At 38.2% G+C, this 22247-nt stretch overlaps 1 protein-coding gene across 4 annotated transcripts in view; it reads right to left on the bottom strand.

Annotated features, from left to right (window-relative positions):
* LOC131047061 (uncharacterized) overlaps window positions 1-22247 on the bottom strand; it is a 235973-nt gene that overhangs the window by 12212 nt on the left and 201514 nt on the right. For all 4 annotated transcript variants that reach the window (XM_057980882.2, XM_057980884.2, XM_057980885.2 and 1 more), the window contains 5 exons: window positions 8964-9070; window positions 8516-8623; window positions 8237-8421; window positions 7838-8002; window positions 7528-7714 (listed from right to left, as the gene is read on the bottom strand). In XM_057980882.2, the coding sequence (XP_057836865.1) occupies window positions 7528-7714; window positions 7838-8002; window positions 8237-8421; window positions 8516-8623; window positions 8964-9070 (752 nt within the window). The remainder of the gene's footprint in view (window positions 1-7527; window positions 7715-7837; window positions 8003-8236; window positions 8422-8515; window positions 8624-8963; window positions 9071-22247) is intronic.

Genomic DNA, 22247 nt, shown 5'->3' with positions numbered 1-22247 from the left:
TCGGAGGATTCCAACTCTTCACTTGCGGCCTAGTTTTTCAAGTCAATAACGTATTTCCACCCTTTTCTCTCGATGGAGAGTGTGTTATTCCAATTATGGTTCGCCTTGGCAACAATTAGACAACCCCTCCCAAGTAGGGCATCGTATGCCTTCTTTTTCCAGTGGGATGACTACAAAGTCCAAGATGAAGGGTTGAGTGCCAATCACAACCTTTTGCGCCATGAGCATTATGAGCGTTGATGTCGTGTTGTTTGGCACCTACCAATTGGAAGATTGGCGGCTAGAGTGTCGGCTTGCCGAGGCCCTTCCAAGTCTCTTCGAGCAGTACATTCACTCTAGAGCCTCCGTCGACAATGGTGTCAGTCAACCTCTGTCCCATAATTTCCATTTCCACCACTGCTGGCTTCCTTCCAACCCCTACTGTGAGTAGCATGGGATCAGTAGCCAGGTTGCTGACTGATTTCGCTGTTGGTTCACCATGTTCCTGGCTGATTGGTTCAACTTCGACTACATTGCTAAGGGCTACTTTCAATTGTGGCATGGTTTGTAGGTCTACATATCTCATAATTTTTTCAGATTCCACCCATAGTGGAGTATTGTTAGCTTCATGTGATACCTTTCTTTCTTCTACCATCACTCGTTCGACATTTGCCTTTGCCTCTCAGAGCCTTCTTTGTACGTGGGTTGGGGTAAAGTGCTTTTTTTGTTTAGAATCTAGTGATTGCTAGTACCTCCTCACCTGGCTCTTTAATGTCCAACATGTTCACTCCTTTTTGCTTCAGGCAGTCCACATCCTCATGATTTCCCGATCCACACCAATGTCACACAACAATTTTTTCGGGCAGGTGCCCTTGGTATGACCTTCCACTTTGCAGTCGGTACACCATACTTCCTTGGCACTCTCTTTACCTACCTTCAACTCCATCATCCGTAGCATATCTCTCCATAAGGCTTGTACAGTTTTTGACTCTCCGTCACTGCTCCCATCCATACTATCATCATCATTGTCTTTTATCTTCCCCCTTGATGTCTTGTTTTCACTTTCGATGTCCATCGCTCGATTGTAGGTGTCAATGTATTATGATGAAGGGACAATTTTCATCTTCTTCCTAAGGGAGGGAATCAATCCCTCAACAATCCATCGCTTCTTCAATCCATTTGTAGGTTGGCTTTCCATTTTGTTCAGTAGCTCCTTGAGCCTACGATTGTAAGCTCATATGGTTTCATTCTTTCCTTGTTTGGTATTGTATATTTCTGCTACAATTTCATTGTCGTCCTTCACAAGTTTGATTCTTCTTAGAAGGCCTTTTTCTAGATATCCCATGAGATTGTTTGCTCTGTCTTCAACTCTGCGAACCAGTCAATGGCCACCCCTCTCAGCTTGGCCAGAAACTATCTCAGCCAATAGTGTTCTTGTCCCATGGACAACCATATGGTTTCATAGATTTTCCTTTGATCTGTCTCTTGTGAACTTAAAGAGCTTCTGCCTCTCCACTTTCGGGCTTGTCGGGGAAGTCACCATCCTTCCGAACGAAAGCGTACCGTGTGCCCAAGACCAAATTGGACTGTCTGGCTCTCCATGTTCTAGTGCTTCACTTGCACTCCCGGCCACGTGTGAGCTCCCAACATGTCCACCGTCTGCGTCCTCCACACCTTAGCTACTTCCTTTGTTTATGGATTCCCTTCTCCCCAGGGTCTTTGGTTCAGGCCCCCCTATCCTGGGTGGTTCGTTTGTGAGGGATAAATTCTCAATTCTCTGCAGATTGATTTCCAAGATTTTGGCAACCTTAATCTGGAGGTTCTGCTCTTCTTCTTCATCACGCTTTGATTGTATGGGCAAAATGCTCTCAAACTCGGTTCCGGACTCTTTACTCAACATCGAGTGCATGGCCTACTAGTTGACGAGATCTTCCTCCGCTACATCTGGAAGTGGTAGGTTTCTGGCAACCTCTACCAACTGGTTCCATGTACACGGTGTCTGACGCTTGCTTCTTTCTGGACTCTCCGAGTCTAGCAATTTCCCATAACCGCCGCCTCCGCTCACTTTGTTCTCTTATACGAAGAGATCTCTGTATTGATCCCTCCGCAACCTCTTGGGTGGTTCTAGTATGTCGTTGGTCTTTGTTCGTTTGTAGGGGCATTAATTGCCAGGGTTATGGCGTTTGCTCATATCCCTCTCGTCTTCCCTACGATTTTGTTCTTTGTACCGTTGCAATATCTACTGTCGACGACATTCACGGTTGCTTTCCTCCCTTGGGTCTTGCAGTTTGATCAGATTCCACGCCAATAGCCTTGGAAGACTTCCGAGAAGATCAAAGACAACAGTGTTTACTATGAGTTCACCACGCACTGTGCCTTCAGGGACCACTCTCTCCTGAGCTTCCCTCTGCACGTACTGGGTGACGGAAACCTCCCACGCATCTACCAAGTCTGATGTCAATTGATCCTCTCGTACGTCCCCCCATGTCACTTCCTCTTGTGTATCACTTTCAGTTACAAGCAATTGTTTTTCGAATGGTCGGCCCATTATACATGCCTACTACCTGCCGCCATATTGATCTTCGAGTTTGCATCGACAATGATGCCAAAATGTTTACTCCCTATGGTGTGAATTCTCAAACTACTAGAAGTAAATAGAATGTAACAAGTTCATGAACACTAACAACAGATTATCATTCACAAAACAATTAACAAAACATTTATGGTAGAAAGATATAGCTTTTATTTCAACATGTAAACTGGATACAACAATAATGCTCTTGTTCCCGTTACAACATACATATATATACCATTTGGTGGTTAGCAGAGATACCAACCATTGCCAATTACCAACTAATCCCTATGGGAACATTGCATGGCCAATTATTAGCTAAACATAACCAAGTATTATTCTTATGTTGGCAAATTACCACCAACAATGCTAGTACCATGTTGAACAATGGAAATGCGAGAGGTTTTGTCCACCAAACATACCAAGGAAGGAGATTCAAGAACATAAGGGAGATCGTAAGTCACTATTGACTAAAACTATGCATTGGAATGTAAGGAAGATTTTAAAATTGACAAGAGAGCTTTATTAAGAACCATGACAAGTAGAAACCAAAGGGAGCAACCTCCAAAAGTATTGTGCTCAGGCAAATTGAGCGAGAAAATGGAAGGAGACAAACTCGCAAGCAAAAAAACAGAATCAAATACATTCATATTTAACATGAATTTCATGCCACATGGGTTGTTCAACTGTAGCGTCATAAATTATACACCTTTAATTAGGTTGTCCAATTCCACGCTTAGTTAGCACTCACCTTAGTGTATCCCATTGCATTATGCATTATAGGACTTCTATAGGCATTTAATCAATAATTTAATTAAAGTTGGGTCCATTCATATCAATTCACGTATCATAAAATTGGGCCCTTTATCCTAGGTGTGCCCCTTTTTATTTTTTAAGCCTAATCTTACCCTACTTTCAGTCTTCAAAACATATCCTGCATATCTACACATTATGGTTTGAGCCACCGAACTGGATTCGACATTAGAATCTAGTTATCTTGCATCCCTAGAAATTCGAAAAAAAGTTGATAGGCCCAGGGCAAATGTATACTACCCAATCTCAAACTTTTTTCCCTCATTTTCGAGAGGATAATTTGGCGGTTTTTTCTAACTCAAATTGTGATGTGTCGAATTCTATCAAATTTAGGTCAGTTTTTCATCAAATTCAAACCTCGGGTTTCATATTTAAGGCAAGTATTTTCCCCATTTAGGGATCCTATCTGCAATTCAAAAGGAGATCCTTGTGGAGTGAAAGTACTACTTTTAGGTGAATTTTTAGACCTACAAATTCATCCATCATCAAGTCTTCATCAACCATGGAAGCTTCAAGAGACATTGGAGGATAATAAGGGAATCACCAACTGTTGATTGGCTTGTACCTCTTCCTAAGGATTGGATTTGATCTCATGTTGTTCTTATGCCTCTACATTGAGCTTTAGATCTACATCATATTAGTTTTCAGACTTACATTATTGCGTTAGATTTGCATCCTAATTGTGGTTTATAGCATTTAAATTAAAATATTTTAGGGTTTTCTCTAATCCACTTGGGTAGAACTCTAGTTTGCATTTAGCTCATAGCAATCTTACACACATAAGATTCAAGAGCACACACACGTTTTCAGTTACAATACTGGCTATTTGTGGAGGTGGAAATCACCAAAACAAGGGGGCTGACTAAGGCAAACCCCTATATAGCCACAACCCTACCATTTTCCATTTATAGGTGCAGATATAGGTATTCGATAGAGCAGGAAGATTTTGGGAGATATCAAGAAGCAGGTACAGGTCTATTGCCAGAATTCCAAACTGGTTCTAAAGGATCAGGGCCCCAACGCCCCTGTCCAAGGACAAAGGCGCCCAACGCCTTGGACCTCCTTGTTCAGCCTCAAATTTCAATGTTTCAACTTAGACATCTAGATTCTACCCTCCAAATCACATCTCAGCAGACCACGGTTCTCAGTGCCCTAGTCCTGTCAATTCTGCTACAAAAGCCTATTCTCATATCTGTACTCACTATCTCAAGTTAGCTATCTATTAGTGTGTTACAACACCTTTACATTTGCTTCTCTTTGTACTTTCATCATAGATTTCCATCCTCCTATACTTTGCATATCCATTTCTATAGCAGCAAAGGAATAGAAACCCTAGAAGTATCCCTTGACTCTCTTTCACAAGAGTTAGTGAAGAACGATCACTCCTCCAGGTGCTTTCATATTCCAATGTTTATATGAAAGTGGTTTTAGGTCCTAATCGTACCCGATTCCATTTTCATCCATTACATCAATGAAAAGGGGCCTTGAGCTGAAAGGTTGATGCAATTAGGAGCCTAGCTCAAGGAGCTCAACACATATATCATACTAAAGGATAGAAACATTGAAACAATTCTAAGGAGTAGTGACAACATTGACAACTTGCTCGCAAGAGGAGGAAACCCTTTGAACCAGTTGGCATGGATGGAAGGAAGGACACTGTTTGGAGCATAGAACAACAAACTTTTTCCTTTGCCTCATCTCACAATCAAATTTGAGCCCCAAACCGCTGACTTGAGAGAAAGTGTCTAAAATGATCCATAAATATGGATGCAAAGAAGAAGCTAGCTCAACATTGTAGACATAGAAGCAAGCTAGTTCAAGATGTGGGTAAACCAAGTGAAAAGAAAACTGGTTGATAGAAGCCTTGGTAGCTTTGACGACAAATCTCAGCAGAGAGGCCAATTCAACCGAAATTGTGCTTGGTGTTGTGGCTCAAAAAATGGTGGGAGAAATGGATGAAAGGAGGAAAGAATCTTGATATCTTTTTAGATATGCAAGGTCTGCAATTCTCTTTGAGAAATTGATCCTCAACTTCTTGAGAAGCTTAAATTTTCAACAAATTTCCTAATCTTCTTTGAGAGCTTGACCCTCAACTTCTCAAGAAGCTTAGATGTGAATTTCATTTGTTAATTTTAGGTGACAACTCATATATGAGCATCTTGTGTATTTTTTAACAAAAAGGAATGAGATTTCTTGGTTTTGTAACAGTGAATTGTAAATTTATGCTGTTGACTTTAAATTAATATTAGAAAGCCTTAAACAGTGTAGGACTTTCTACTTCAAGAATTGAGATTGTGGGCTAGCCTTATCAAAAAATTTCCTTACCCTTATCAAAGAATATTATTCCTGTCATTTCCCCTTTTTCCAAAAACAGAAACTTACTAAAAAATAGTAAGTTCCCACTATCCAGAAATAGTAAGTCGGGGCCATAAGATAGTTTGAGAAAATATATTAATTTAATAATTTATTTGTTTTGATGCAAATCCATATTCCTCAAACGAATAGATATTAAATTAATTTCCTCTTTTGGTGGGCATGGGTTTTTTGAAGTTTCCTTGGCATCCTTACACAATTTTGGCAACTAGTGGTTTTGAACTGAAAGATGCCAAAAAGAATTCTTTCCATTTGATGCAAATTTCCTTTATTTGAACTAGTGGTATTTGGGAGCCTAATTCAAATTTTGAATTTGAATTTCATATATTTAGAAATTTGGACATTTTGGAGGGCATTCAGAATTTGGTTATTCAGTTTGAGAATTTTTCAGTGGCTAATAAACAAATGGAGAAGGAAACTGTAGAATGGGGTGTTCAAAAGTTTCTAGGTGTTCTAAGGATGAGAGTCAAAGGATTACCAGGTGTTCTAAGGATGGGAGTCAAAGAATACTATAGTATAATCTCATTCAAAGATAATCATTGTCCTTAGGGATTCAGTAGTTTCAGCAATTTTCAGAGTTTTGGTTTGCAGGTGTTTGTGGAGTAGTTTGTAATGTTTTATTGAGTATTTTGTATTGCATAAGTTTATTGGTGGTCTGATCACGTGGTATTGCTGCTAATTTGTTTTATTTTTCTTTGTTCATGAATCAAACTAATCTAGTGTAAGTTTGGAAGGACTTCACTGAGTCTTCTGTGTATTTTGGTGAAATCGGGTGTGGTGAAATTAATAGATTGGCATGCAGATTTATGTTTGAGATAAACAATATCAAACCTATGGTATAGAAGCTTTAAACCATCCCAATAATGTCATTTTCTATTATTTAATTGCATGTTGAGTTTGGTGAAATTTTCTTGAAAGACATTGTAGTTCTATAGTAATTGTTGGCACCATTTTGGCTCTCAGATTTGGGCATTTTATTGCAGAAGTTATTGCAGGAGTTGTTTGCTGTATAAATCAGCTTATAACAGTACAATAGAATTCTATTCTTGCTGCAAACCTGATTATCTACTTATATAATAATTTCTATGTGATCATAAGTACATTTCTGGATTCAACTGTGTAGATTTTTCTCAACGTTTCGGATCATACTACATGATCCATCCCTGATGATGGATCATGCAGTATGATCCGAAACGTTGAGGAGAAAAATCTACACACATCATGTAGAATAATCCGAAACATTGAGGAGAAAAATCTACATACAGTTGAATCCAGAAATTTACTTATGATCTCCATGGACTGTGGAAACTACATGAATTTAATTTCTATGTGGTTAAATCACTTTCCGATGGTGTTGTTTCAAGATATTTCCTTGATTGTTTGGTATGGTTTTCAAAATGTTGCAAGGTTTCATTTAAGGTTCTTAAAAGAATATCAAATTTGATCTAAATCCCTTTCCAAGGGATATTACAATTCCAGACAGTTTATCCTTTAATACAAATATTGTTTTCCATTTTGCATGTAACCTATTTAGTACATGTCAATTAAAAAAATTTATTATAACAAAACAATAGTAAGCTGTCTTATCAAAATCCATGAATCCAAATTTCCAGGAAGCCCAGTGCCTCTGCACCCAATCTTCCTGATAATAATGCTTCAAAGTTTAAGCTGATATAGAATATTCTAGAGATGATCTTGATGCATAATGTTTCTTGAAGCGGCTCTTTGTTTTTCTTTCTCAATTGCAGAAGGACAAAATGAAATCAATTGGACTGAAATATTTATTTCACCTGTTTGATAATTGTTTCACAGTGCTCATCATCTTCTGTGTAAGTTTTCAAACATCTCAAAGCTGCAAAGGAAGTTGTTGTTGGTCCTTTTGGCGGATTTGCAGTAGCATCTCCCGCGGCAGCACACAGAGCCCACCACAAGCCTTTCCTCCATCTTATGTCATTCTGCAGGATATCTCTTCCAGCCCTGTAAGTGCATAGAAACTTGTAAATTGATATTCTGGAAGTCAATAAACAATGATGGAATGTGCTTATAAAGAATAGATAGTGTGGTTTGATATTACAGAAACGGAGAAGTAAATGTTTTAACCTGGTTGAGCAAAGGATCTCCAAAATAAGTAAAGACTCTGCTATCGGAGATTCAAGAATTGAGTTGTACATCGACTCTGGAAAAATTGAATCATTTTCCAAATTTGTTCCAAGTGAAAGAAGACTAATTGAGAAGCTCAGAGATGCTTGAGGAACTTCCAGACTCCTTAATAGATAAGAATGCAGATTAGGAAGAAAACGAGATCATCAAAGGCAAGTGTTTAACTAAATTAAAATAAGATCAGGATGACTAAAATATGCAAATGAGGAAAGAAAATCTAAAAATCTATTTTTTTTTTAATTAATGAACTTTCAGCTGATATCTTCCTCATGATTATGTGTGGTCATCATATCCCATAGGCCAAGAACAAGATAGACTAGAAAATTTGAGACATTCTACCTGAGCTTGCTAGCACAGAATCTTCTCAAGATCTTGCTTGTCTTATGTAATATGTCTATTATAACATGTGGTGTGTCATCTTTCTGATCAAGGCATGTCTTGAGAGCAGGTGTAGCCAAACTAATTACCACAGATTCAAGATCATCTGGCAGAGAATTGACTGTACACCTGTCCAGTAAGTATGCCTGCAAATATCCCTCAAAAGTTTAATATATGAAATCCCTAGTAAAGGATAACAATAAAGTTAAGAATGGATAACAGATTTCCTTGCAGCTTAACCTGAGCCTGTAGCAGTAAATGAATTTGATGTATTTCTTTCCTCCATAGAGAGCTCAATGTAGGAGATGTACTGGCATTTTGTAAATCTACTGCACATCTCCGTAAATCCTAATTTAGAACCATTACAACACTGAAGTCAGCATTGATAGCATCAACAGATATTGATCATATTTCTCTATTCCCATAATGCAAAATTTGAACAACTCAAAATACAATTCAATGGAAAACATGCTCAAAAAAAGTGATAGTGATAATAAAAATTTCGAAAACAATTTGTGCGTAAGGAAATCTATGATCTTAGTCAGTAGTATCAGATATCAAAAAGCAGTCCAGAAATATTTTCACTATTTCCATAAAATGTCAATGAAGATCAAATTTCTATTTAGCACTCAACTGAAACCTAGAGTAAAATGATTTAATATGCCCAGCAGAATAGCATGAAGCCCACCTTCATCAGACTGTGGAGAAAACCAGCTGGATCAATTATTTGATAGTTTGGAAATCGCTCCAAATCAAGTAGATTTTGTAGATAAAATGGTTCAGTAAACGTTGTTTCTGCATGAATTCAAAATTGTCAGACTCTTGTACCTGAAGGGCCTAAATCTTGAAGAAAGTATTAAAACATGGGCTGAGTAAATGTGACACCGAACTCCAGAATGTTGCCATTACCAAAGAAGGATTTAGAGTATAAATATGCACAAAAAAAACCAAAAACACTATGCTAATTTACTCAATCACTTCAAACATAGCAAGCAGCAACTCAAACCTAGGACCAAATTCATACACATTTGAATTTCAGCATGTAGTTTAGTACAGTTTCCAAGATTACTAAGCACTAGCAATTGTAAATTGTAAAGGATTGCATTGGAGCTTTAACCATCGGTAGGATTAGCTACATAGAGATGACCTCCAGATAAAAGGTGGCCCCATTCACTGTCCTCTTTAACTTGAGGCTTCACTTAAACTCAATGGATGACATAAATTTGAAGTCTTAAGAACTGCAAGGGGAATTAAACATAGGATTGATGATATGGATAGGATAATCAAACATTTGTCAGATATGAACATGTAGATAGAGAAGACACAAAAGTGGTGAGCATTACGAACACATTATGGTAAGAAAATAAAAACCATGCAAACCCCTGAATTGACAAAATGGATAAAGTTAAAAGCATCCTTCTAGTTATTAAGGTAGATAAACCTACAAAATTAAATTTCCAGACATCAGTAAGAAAAATCTAGGATTTGGGAGAATATGCCAATATCCACTGCATTTTTAAGTTACTCAGGGACACTACTTCAAAATGTAAGAAACAAAAGGATATCATTACAGTAACAATGGATTAGATGATATTATATGCTTCCATCCCCTGCTGTCCCCAAAAAATGGCCCCACAAACTGCCGTCCCTGTATTTGAAACACTATGGAACATAGCAGTACTTTTTTATTTTCGTTTTTTTCTTTATTTTTTTCATCTTTTTTATTTTTATCTGCTTTTTTTTTTCTTTTTTGTTTTGGATGAGGAGAGAGAGAGGGTCTTGTGTACAGCCCTCGACCATGGGTTCTGCCTGGGACACTCAAATCATTCTTGGACCACAAACCATACCATGTACAAGCATGGCCTAGGTACATACCCAGTAACACAGCTTATTTATGCATGCAAGAACAAATGTTTCTAATAGCATCATTCTCACAAATTTGCCTTGTGATGTGATAGTGTGGATGATCCATAAGATAGATGTACTGAGAGATTCGAGAACCATGGACCTGTTCTTTGCTTCCAAATATATGCTATATTGGTAAACCACATGAGGAAATTCAAAACTATTAGCAAAGGATAAAGTTAATAAATTCAAACTTAAACACACATTATGCATTGATCTTGATCACAATAACCAAAGTTACATGGATGCTTGGGTGCAGGGGTGCAAATAAGCGGTGCCTGCAAACCATAAAAAATTGGGTGTGCAGATGTGAGGGCAAAGGCATATGTAGAGTGTGAAAAATAAAAAATATTAAAAAATACCTATAATTTGCACAAAATATACAAAATTATTAACACAGCTGATAATTGATAATTCAATGTAAGATGTTAAAGATAACTGGATAACAGGAGCATTTTTATCAAACTTTATTTTCCTTTGATTCTTGCAAAAAAAGGCCTCTGCTGATCATCATACCACCCAAAATGTTCTGTTGAGCTGTGACAGCCGAGTAAGAAGGAATCTACCATCTCAATACAAGGTGAAGATGCACAGAGCTAAAAGCATATTGGGGGAGATGGCATCCAGATTGCATGCTCACAAGGAAATCCAATAGAAAGAACAATTAGAGCTCTGAATTCAATTTTTTTATCAGAAACATAATTAATCAATCACGTGCTATAAGAGAGACGCTCAGGCATAGCGGTCTTATAAAGGGAAAACCCAAAGTCATATTCTTGAATTGATTGTCTAAGAGATGACGCATCTCAAATATAGAAACTTCGGCAGACATTAAAATATTTGTCAGACCTCCTATACATTGAAACTATATTGATTCCTCTTAACATATTATACCAAAATCTGCATCTGATATGGAAGTTTGTATTATTTTCTGGTAGAACATCTGATATTCATACTAGACTTATGCAGTGAACCCTTGTTGGAAGTTATTATACATTTTTCTTCAAGACCATAAGAATCATAAGCATATTTGTCTCCTTAAATTTGCAAAGTGGGTGAAAGTCCTTAAAGGGGACATTACATTCACCCTTCTCCCCTACTCTGTCTTGGCCTCAGCCCACCTATTCCACTTTGTTGTCATAATCATGAGTGGCAATGCCTCTTGCAAGTCAATCACTCTCTCCAAGAGAATGAAATATGATGCATATCTAGTCTCAACTTGTTTCAAGAACTCCTTTGAGAAGGTCCTGAAGAGTGCATGTTAAGTGTGGTGGTCGTTGATAAACATCTGCACATCTGTCGCATCGCTGACCACTCCTCTAATCCAATCAATCTTCCCCATGTCCTTGAGTGCATTGTTCATGACATGCACACAACATGGAGTCCACCAAATATGTCTATAGTCTTCCTCAATAAGTTTCCCTGCTGCTCTACACACATGGGCTGCATCTGTCACTACTTGGACCACATTTTGTGGCCCAACCTCCTCAATAGCCTCCCCGAGGACCTCAAACTGAAAATCAGCATCTTTGTGATGCCCTGTACAATCAACTTCTTTGAGAAATCCATAACTATGCTGCACTCAGAGGCCGCCCAACATGCCTTCATCTTCTCCATCAAAACATTGATTTTGGAATAACTCTTATCCAAGATTGTGGTCCTCAATTTGGTCTCAACCGGTGGTACATATGATGGTCCTCCCTTTACCACCATCAACATCATCTCCCTATAATAAGGAGACCTTGTAACATGAAATGGGATGCCATTGGCAAAGAAGACCCTGCCAATGTAATCATCTATTTCATCCTTCAACTACACATTAAACAAATCAGCTATGGGCTTACTTTGCATCTTGTGTTTCCCTATCCCCTTAGCCTCTCGTGATTGGGCCATGGCACTAGAAGTGGAAGTGGATGAAAGTCTAGATATCACTCCTCTCGTTTGCAATGTATGAGAAGTATGTTGCACTTGCCAGCTTTGCTGAAGGGCTGCCCTAGCAAACAAAGTAGTAGGGACTACAACTCCTCTGTCATCTGGAATCCGCGAAAGCTTGTTGATCTCAATTTTGTATTCTATGTTTCTAGGTTCTTGCAAAAACCGACATAGATCCACGCCTTTTCCTCTCCAGAAAAGGAAGTGTGCATTCCCTCTAGTGATGCTACCAAACCATGTAAGGCCACAAATGTTGCATTGCCACTTCCTTGTTCCCCCACTTGTACTTGATGTGCCTTGTATTTTTCAAGCAAACTGTTTTAGATGAGATTTAGGATCTGTTGTCCTCATTTTTTGCAAATGAAGGACCACTATGGTAAAATTTTATGAAAAAATTGAAATTTTTACTCTATGGCACGCTTCCCGAGACAGAATTTCAACTAATCCTTGGACTGGCTTGATCCTCAGTCCATTCTCGAACTACGATTCGAATTTCGTCCAATTCTGGGTTCGTTTGCTATGCCTTTCCTTCAATTTCGGGTTTTAAAACCCAGACTGCAGGTGGAGAATTTTCTTCAAACTGCAAGTTTTAATGATATTCATTGTTATGGTCTTTGTAGGGGAATTTTTGATCAATTACATGTGCACTTTTGTTTTAAATATGTCACTTGTAATTTATTTTAAGTTTCCCCTTTTAATGTTTTTATCTTTTTATTGTTTTTTGGTCATTTTTAGTTAAAATAGGGATTTTTTGGCTCAACTGCAAGTAAACTTGTAGTTTGTTCAAAAAACCCCTACTTTAATGGTTTTCACGTGTAATAGGGATTTTAAATCCCCATTACATATGTGCAAGTGTTTTTAACTTGTTGTAGGGATTTTATTTCCCTTTTACAAGTATTTTTAAACTTGTCATTTGTCTTTTAAAACCCGATTTTGGCTTGTAAATGGAAAAAGTGAAAATAAAACTTGTTATTTTCTCCCCAAAACCCGATTTGCATGTTTTTGGGTAAATCGAACTTGTTGTTTGTCTCCCAAAACCCGATTTGCAAGGAAAATGGATTTGTTGAAGATGTCAAAGCGATTTTTTGGGGAGATTTGCTAGAGATGCAAGGCGTTTAGGATTCTATCCTATTCTCATGCATTTTCAAACACATTTTTCGCCATTTAGAGTTTATTATTAAGGGTTTTTGGAGCTGAATCAGCAAAAACGTGGTTTTTCCAATCCACATTTTGGGCGTTTTTTACTCCATAAACCTGCAATCTCCTAAGGCGTTTTGCCCTCTCCCACCTAGGCGTGGAGTATGGGATAAGTTTCAAGACATTTAATGATCCATTGATGGTGCATTGAATACCACGTTTTTGCAAAAACGTGATTTCCTTTGGCCGCATTTTTAACCTTTGGCGTCATTGCCTCTTCAAATACCTTTGGCGTCATTGCTCCAACAAATACCTTAGGCGTTTTGCTCCAATAAACTTGAAATGCACACTTTCATTGGCATTTTGCTCCTCCAAGTTTAAGATTGCTGCCATATTTGGGGCATTTTTACAAAAAAACGTGATAAGGGTTTGATAGTCCGGTTTTGCTTCTTCATCTCAAGAAGTATTGCATTGTTGGAGAAGCATTTTGCATTTTTAATAAAGGTATGTTCTTCCTTTCTTCTCTTCTTTTTATTATCTTCTTGTTTTCTTTATTTTTCGTTATTAGTTGCATTTTTGGCATGTGATGTTCTTCCCCTAAAAATTGGTTTTTGTGAAAGAAATCTTCCCCTTGAAATGCAATTATTGAATTGCATTGTTCTTCTCAAAATTCCCTCTTAACTCGTATTCGGGATTTTTAATCTCAATTACAAGTTCGCTGAAAATTCTTGTTCTTCCCCTACGGTTAAAGAACTTAATCATTTTTGGTTAAAATTCCAAGTTGGAAATTGCGAAATACCCCTCCATTGCAAATTCGGGTTTTAAAAACCGGATTACATATCGAAGAGTTCTTCCCATTTTCATAAAAATGATTTTCCCGGATATTCCCGTTTCTACTCATTCACGTTTCCCATATCCGTACTTTCCATTTCCATCATTTCCCGCAAGTCAAAATCCCATTTTTCGTCCGTTTCTCCATTTTCGAATTTACAAGTGTACTTGTATTCGGGTTTTAAAACCCCGATTGCATGTATGTCCTTTCCAACTTGTATACTTGCGAAAATTCTCCCAAGATCCGAATTTGGTCAAAGTCAAGATTTTCCCATATCTCCCCTCTTCCTCTCACAAAACCGTGAAATTCAGAGATCAAAGTTTTACCCATTTGAAGAAGAAAGAATGATATTAGCAGCTGATTATGATGTTGCCTTAACTCTTTTAAGTCTTCATCACAGAATTCCAAGTTCACAATCAATGTCAGATTTGCCGGCATCGCCAACTCCAAAGAAAATGAAATACAAATATGACAAATACCAAAATGAGGTTGCACCTTCCCAGGTTTCTTCTCCTTTGGATCGCATCAGGGACACGGAAATAGGGCATGTTGATATGGCAGAATTCATTCACAGGGTAGAAGATCCACAAGATAACAACTTGCAGCGGTTGTTGGACAGCCATATCCATCATGCATCTTCTTTCCCAGTGGCTGCCCTAGAACTGGAGTTCGTTCTTGCATGCGCCCATCATTTTGACAAAGAGTCAAGAGTCATCAAAAATGATGATGGTGAAGCTATAATTCGACTTGATGCGGATACAATCGAGAAAGTCTTCAAAATACCTCCTGCACCTGTTTATATGGAAATCACCAAAGAAAGTGCAGCAGAGTATTATGTGAAAAGGGAAAAAGATTGCAAGCGACACATCAATAGATGGATCCAAGAGCCTCGTCCTTCCTTCTCAAGATGGGCAAAGTTGTACCGTTGTGATTTCAAGTGGGAGATAGGAGACACCATCACTCTTCTCAGCAGGATGATGGGTCTTGAGCACTCTAATGTCTTTGAGCCATGGATGTATCAATTCATTATGTTCATACGGCAATCGCATCATATTTCATGGGGTGAAATCATCAGCGATGCTTTGTGCGAACAACTTGCAGCAGTTCCTAACACTATGACCTTTTTCATGAATTCTTATTTGGTATATTTAGCAGCATCACTTAGACACTTCCCAAGTCTTTCTACCAAGGGTGATCGCTCGCTTATACCAGTTTGGGAATATTATGACCAGTTGCCATTAAAACCTAGCAGACTGCATTTCAGAAGAGTCCAAGATGCATTCTTTGGATATTTCATGTGTCAGTTTGACGTGGATCTCAGAAACAAAAGAGTATCAGATGAGGCATGGGTCAAGGTGTCTGAGTATGGGTGTTTATTCCTGCAATTTCCCACCTTCACCTATATGAGGATTGGATGCTATGATGGACAGCCATAAATGCTTCCAAGATACCCAACCGATAAGATAACTCTTATGGAGTTGGGAAGACAGATCATGGCTGTTCATACTTTTCAGTCTGCTAGACACAAGGTTGGAATGGGGATCTCTAGCACAAACCCATTGAAAATTGGTCGATACTCCCTTGTCACATCTGTGAAGGCTAAGGCCATGGAGGTTGAATTGCAGGAAATCAAGCTTAAGAGGTTCAAACCTAGAGCTGATTTTGATTATAGAGGTATGAAGGAGAAGATCAAGAAATCCTTTGTGCATGTTCATCGCATTGAAGACATCTGGGTAGATCTCCGCACAGAAGTCGAAGTTCTGAAGATGGATTACTACAGGCTCACTGTTGAGCAAATTGTTGACTTGAACTTGGCGGATATCTCACAAGGGATGATCGATGACGGGCATATACTTGATCCTGAATACATTTCACGAAGGGTTGAGGAAGCTCCACTTCCTTTGATCCAATGGTCACACAAGGAGTGTGTCTCCATCCTTGACAGATTTCAGCCTACCTTGGCCAATACTAATGCATGGCTGAAAAGTAATGCTGTTAGACTTATCAAAATCAAGGTTGGTAAAGAAGATGATTCTACAGGGCCTCTTGGACAGAAGTCTGAGATTTAGATTGATAACAAGGAGGGTGCTTCATCTTCAGGCACAAGGATCAAGTTACGAGTCAGTCGTGCAGTAGTGCTTCCTCCTGAGGAGATGACTACTCGTGGGAAGGAGAAATCACGGTTCCATGTTCGGGTGATCGATCTGGATAATCCAGAAGAGGGGCAGCAATCTGACGATGCGCCTAGGTCTCCAGTTTCAGACTCACCTCACGAGGTCATTCCTCCAGTTTCCATTGAGACACGTCTTTCTCCTCCTGACTTGCTCATAGATGAGTCTCCTCAGAATGCAGTTCCCATTTCAGCATACAAGCCTTCTCCTGATCAACAACGAGAAAGTGTGTTGGAAGTTCCTGAAGATAATCCCACTTGCATTCAGTTATCAGAAATTGATACTTCCACTTCTGGTTTTGAAGAATTTATGAGGCAATCTTCATGCCCATTGGTAACTGAGCAAACCGTGGTCGCTATTCAAACAGATATTCCTCCCAGGGTGACCACGGTAATTCAAACAGAAACTGCTTCTCCTTTGCCTATGGCTGCTACTAGAAGTGAGTTGATGACTTTGCCTCCATGGCTTAGTTCTTTCACCCCGAAAAGAAAGAAGCAGGAGATCTCACCTGATGCCTTTGACTACCAGCAACTCAAATAGTCCAGATCAAAAGTTGCTAAGAAGGCAAAGACTATCTCTAGGGTAACTGTTGATAGCAACAAGATGAAAGTAGCTGAAATTGTGGAACCTATTGCAGATAAACCACTTGATGAAATGTCAGCTGCTGATTATAAGGTTACAAGGGTAGAATTGGGCAAGCAAACACATGAGGTCATTAAACATGATGCTCAGTTTTCTGTTGCTTCACTAGTGCAAAGGTGTGACGATCTTCTTGCAAAGAAAAACAAGCTAGAAGAAGAAAACCGACAGCTCATGGCAGCCATTCATAAAATCACAAAACCTGCTGCTGAAGGGAGTAACTCCATAGGTTCTTCTGGTTCCCAAGAATCGATTCGTGGAGTGGAAAGGGCTGCTCAGAAAGTACAAGCACTAGATTCCTGGGTTGATCAGCTTCATGATCAATGTATTCAAGTGGTAAAAGACATTTTTCAAATAATGTCTAAGTTGGAAACCATTGAGGAAAAACTGGATCAGACTTCTAACACTTTCAAAAAAAATCTGGAAAGTGTTGAGAAAAGTCTGGCAATCTGGGGTACCATGCCCCAACAACAGCTGAGTATTTTGCAAGAGCACGCCATCATCTCTTCCAGGGTCATGTACTTGGAATTTGAGGAACTCATGGAAAACAAAACCCTTGTTCTTAAATCCCTCATTGAGGAGATCAGTGATGCAAGGAGATTCCGGGATGAAGTCTATCGAGGTATTGTCTCACATTGTGAAAGGGCCTCTTGCAATAGAGTAAGTCAGGATGGAGAGCTGATTCCAGAAGAAGAAGTTCTTGTTGATTTACAAATGAGGATTCATAATGAATGGAGGAGCGAACAATTCTCGGCAACTTCAATTCAAGCATTGATGAAACACCAAGCCTTTTTGCATGAGATCCAGTCTATCCTGGATAAAGACAATTCTGCACTCCTCCGCTGTCACGACACTATTGTGAAGACTATGGTTGTTGCTAAGAACACCCATGAACCGAATCCCAAGGAACTACAAGTGAGCATCAGAAAATTTCAAGGATTCGTGTCGTCACAAAAGGCAACTTAAGTGTTTTTCAACACTTAGTTGAATTTTCCCTCTTTTGTAATCTTTAGTTGTAATTTCGCTTTGACAAGTTACATGTAAAAGTAATTTTTGTAAAATACAAGTTACACGTTACTTGTACTTTTGTAATTACATGTAAGGCAACTACAAGTTGTGTCCGATTAGGACTGTAGTTGGAATAAGTCTTAGTTAGTTAGAGTAACTCTTAGTTAGTTAATGAAGTCTCAATTAGTTATTGAATGAGTCTTGGTGGTTGAGAGAATCTCTCAAGTTAGTTAGTATCCTCCCACCTTTTTCTCAAGGCTCCTCTTCTATAAATACTAGAGGAGTCTATTGTAATATATATCTTTTGGAAAGCAAGCAAAAACTCTGCCAAATTTACAGCAAGAAGTCTTTGAGCTTATGTATGTGAATTGAAGGTTTTGAAGAATAAGAAAGAAGGATTACTCAAGTTTTGAGTCTTTGAGCTACATGTTTGAGTTTGACTCTTTTTACATCTTCTATGCAAAGTGTTTCTAAAGGAGCTTAGTCCAATCTGATTTGAAGTCTTTGAGCTGCAAGTAGAGAAGATTAATTAAAATAGGAAAATCTCTAGAAGGAGCAGCAAGTCTTTGAGCTTGCGTCTATTCTTGAGGAAAATTACTGTTTGATAAGAAACAGCAGCAAGTCTTTGAGCTTGCATTAGTTCTTGTCTTTGTGTTAAAAGAATAGATTATTCCAGTCTTTGAGCTGTTATCTTTTATTCATTGTAAAAATTTAATATAGCAAAGGGTAGATAGGACTTCCAATAGTCAAGTCTTTGAGCTTGATATTGTTGTCCCGTCCCGAAGGAAGTGACGGAAGTCTTTGTGCTTTCAGGAAACTTCATTTCCTTTCTCTCATTTCACTTAAAAGTAGTTACTGCTGTTCATTTTCAATCGCTATCCTTTTCTGTGAAGAGAAAAGGATATTGTCTTTCTTGAAGAAAGAAGGAAGACTGCTGTCCCATCCTGTTTTTATTTCAGTTTTAGTTAGATAGGGGGAGCCTTCCCTTAATTAGGAGAGTTTTTACTCGTGTGTTGTGGTTGAAACCACAATTTTGTATATTTCCCCAAGTGTACAAAATTTTCAACCAACAAGATCATAAGGACCCCTAGCATACTGTGCCAATAACTCTGAAGGGCAACTTATACTAGCTGGTGCACTTGCCATGGAACTAGATTGGGCTTCAAGATCAGCCTCATGGTCACCCCCCTCAACCTCATGTTCATAATCTGAATGAATTCCACTATGAGAATGGATTTCCATCTCATTCTCACTCATGTTATGGGAGCTCATTGTGATAGTGACACAATTCAATTCAATAAGCATTTCACAAACAAACAAACAAACAAAATTCAATAAGCATGTAACTTTAGCCTAGTTTAACAAATATTAATAAATTAATAATAAATTTGAAATTTCAATTTTGAAAACAAAATTTAAAATTTAAAATTTTATGTCGAATATTGAGGGAAAAATGATGAATGATTCAAAATCAGATCTGATTTTGAAATGAATTAAAAAAAAACAATTTAAACAACAAAAACATTGAAACTCGGAACATAAAACAAACAAAAAACAATAAATAACCTACCTTGTGCTTTAAAAGTGTCTCCAAAATGTTGTAGAATCCTCTTCCTCCTCTTCTTCTTGCTCCTTCTCACTCCTCTTACACTTCCGCTCACTCTTTTCACTCTTTCAATCAATACTTTATAATTTTTTTTCTTCAACTCTGGTAAAAAAATCTGACTTAGAAATGTGAATGAAATCACTAGTTTAGTGATTTTGTATTGCATTGGGGGAAGGATTGGGGCCCACATCAAATTAAGGGTACTCCCAAACCCCCAAAATTCGTTCAAAATATTAAAAAAAAAATCAATTGCTTTTTCACGTGTTTGAACGGGAGACTTTTGCACGTCTTCGTGCCCCTCGAGAAACTCTTGGGCATCTCTCAAGGTTGTCTTGGAGACATCGAGACATCTCCAGTACTCCTTGGAGATGCCGAGATGTCTCCAGTGGAGCACTGGTGGGATGCCAGGAGATGCCATGTCCCCATCTCCCTGTCTCAAAGAAATGGGCCTTGGGGGGTTGGGGGGGGGGGAGGACATGTTTCCGTGGAACACTGTTGAAAACTAAAAGTTTGTATCTACTACTAATTCATCCCCTGCCTCTCAATACTAGAATTGTGTTCTTCAAAACCACGGTGAGAATCACACTCACAATATAATAAAACTTATTTCAAGGTTTTAGGCTCACTACCAAGGAGCAATATGCACTTGATGGACTTGCAATGCTAAGGCATAGAACCTTAGGGCAAGATACAAAAGTCTACCAATAGACTCATTGTCCACCGACAAACAAGAGGAATAGCTGAAATTGAAATGACTCAGATCTCCTAATCATGAAATTGACCTTGAACCTTGGTGTCAAGTGACCAATATCATGGCAAGCACATCTAATCACAAATACTATCTCTGATCATTGTTGCTTTGAAGATATTATTATCAAAGCACTTCTCAACTAACTTTCGCAGATCACCAACACAAACTCTGCTTGAATATTATTCTCATCCACTTCACAATGATTCACGCTCATTCCATTACCTCAACACATATAACCATACATTCTTATATACAAAATTTTTCATCAAAACCCTCAATTAGGTTGGCCAAAGAGAGAATAAGCAATATTACAAAAATTAGACCAGCCAAACCTAAAACAATCACACCAATCCTCTCCAAGAGATAAAGTGGACCCAAACACATCACAATACATTCATTCAAGTAGATTCCAACAAACCACATGCTACCACCATTTCGAAGATCGGCAAACAAAGCATCTAGAAAGATAATGAAACACATCGACTGGTTGGCCCAAAAACATCTTCCAATGCAAATTACTAAATGTGGATCACCACACGCCATGGTGAATCCATAGCAACAATATAACTCATCCTCCAAAGTTTATCTGGACCAAAAGAGCATAATCCAAAGAAGATGGATCAATCGGAACAACTGAGACTCAACACAACAGAGAATGTCGAGCACATACCAACATAACTAACTTATGGAACAAAACCAACACTTAAAAGTTGAACTAAAATACAGCACAAACCAAACGAACATGTCCTCCAAACCGCAACCTGTGAATCCTCATATCCGAAAGCCACCAGGTAATTTCCAGACCAATCTGACAGACAGCCTTACGATCAAAAAACAACAACTAACCTCATCATCTAAGCAATCAAAGGACTTGCACACCTAATAGTACACCATTCATAGAACATAAACATTATATCCAAATCCACACATCATGATCTTCATAATCCAGAAGGATGTAAAACATTCCTCTACTGAAACATTAAATACTCTTTCTCGCATATTGAGACTTTCTATACTGTAACCTTCCGAAACCAACTTACGTATGAATAACATCAGTACTAGGCAACATACGGACATCTAAACATCTAATCTTGGATCTTTATTTAACACTTTCAATCAAAGACAAACGACAACCATATAACATTGATATCCGTGACAACACAATGCATCAGCAACCACTGTCTCCAAGTTTCCATACATCCCTATCATAATTGAATATTTGTCGTATATTTTACACAAACTAATTGTGACAAACCAAACAAGGTTAAATTTTCTGCACATAGGACATAAGTGCTCTTACTTGGATATTAAAGCTTACTCAAGATAACTATAAAACAACATATCAGTTCTCTTTTCCATATTAAAACATGCACAACTGTAGATGTCACGAAAGCCAGCACCACCATCAGACAAAGCATCAACATCTGAACCCATAAATAGCAAGATTTGCACTAATATTTCCAAACCATGTAGTCTGCATGACTAATCATCAACTGAGCACTGGACAAATGATCAACAATTGAAGATACAAACAAACACATCAACTAAACACTAGGCAAATCATCAAAGCATCAACTAAACATCATTAGACCATCAATTGAAACACATCAACTAATCAGCAGGCAAATCATCAACTGAACATCAAACAAATCATCAACTGGATCTAAAGTTGGACAAACACCAGACAGGTAGACCATATTCAGCATATGTGAAACCGATCAACTACATCAACTGATTATGACAAACACCAAACAAGTTTGACATCAATGACAACACAACAGAGCATTATTCAGGTTTCCAATAGTACTTTCCTCAACAAAAGTCCAAGGTCTTTGAGCATTTTTATAACTTCAACTGGATCTAAAGCTGGACAACCACTAGACAGGTAGACCATATTCACCATATGTGAAACTGATCAACTACATCAACTGATTATGACAAACACCAAACAAGTTTGACATCAAATAAACACAATAGAGCATTATTCAGGT

Source organism: Cryptomeria japonica, chromosome 7 (genome assembly GCF_030272615.1).
Source record: "Cryptomeria japonica chromosome 7, Sugi_1.0, whole genome shotgun sequence".
Taxonomy (NCBI): Eukaryota; Viridiplantae; Streptophyta; class Pinopsida; order Cupressales; family Cupressaceae; genus Cryptomeria; species Cryptomeria japonica.
The sequence above is the reverse complement of the archived record's forward strand: the minus strand, read 5'-3'. Positions and strand labels throughout refer to the sequence as shown.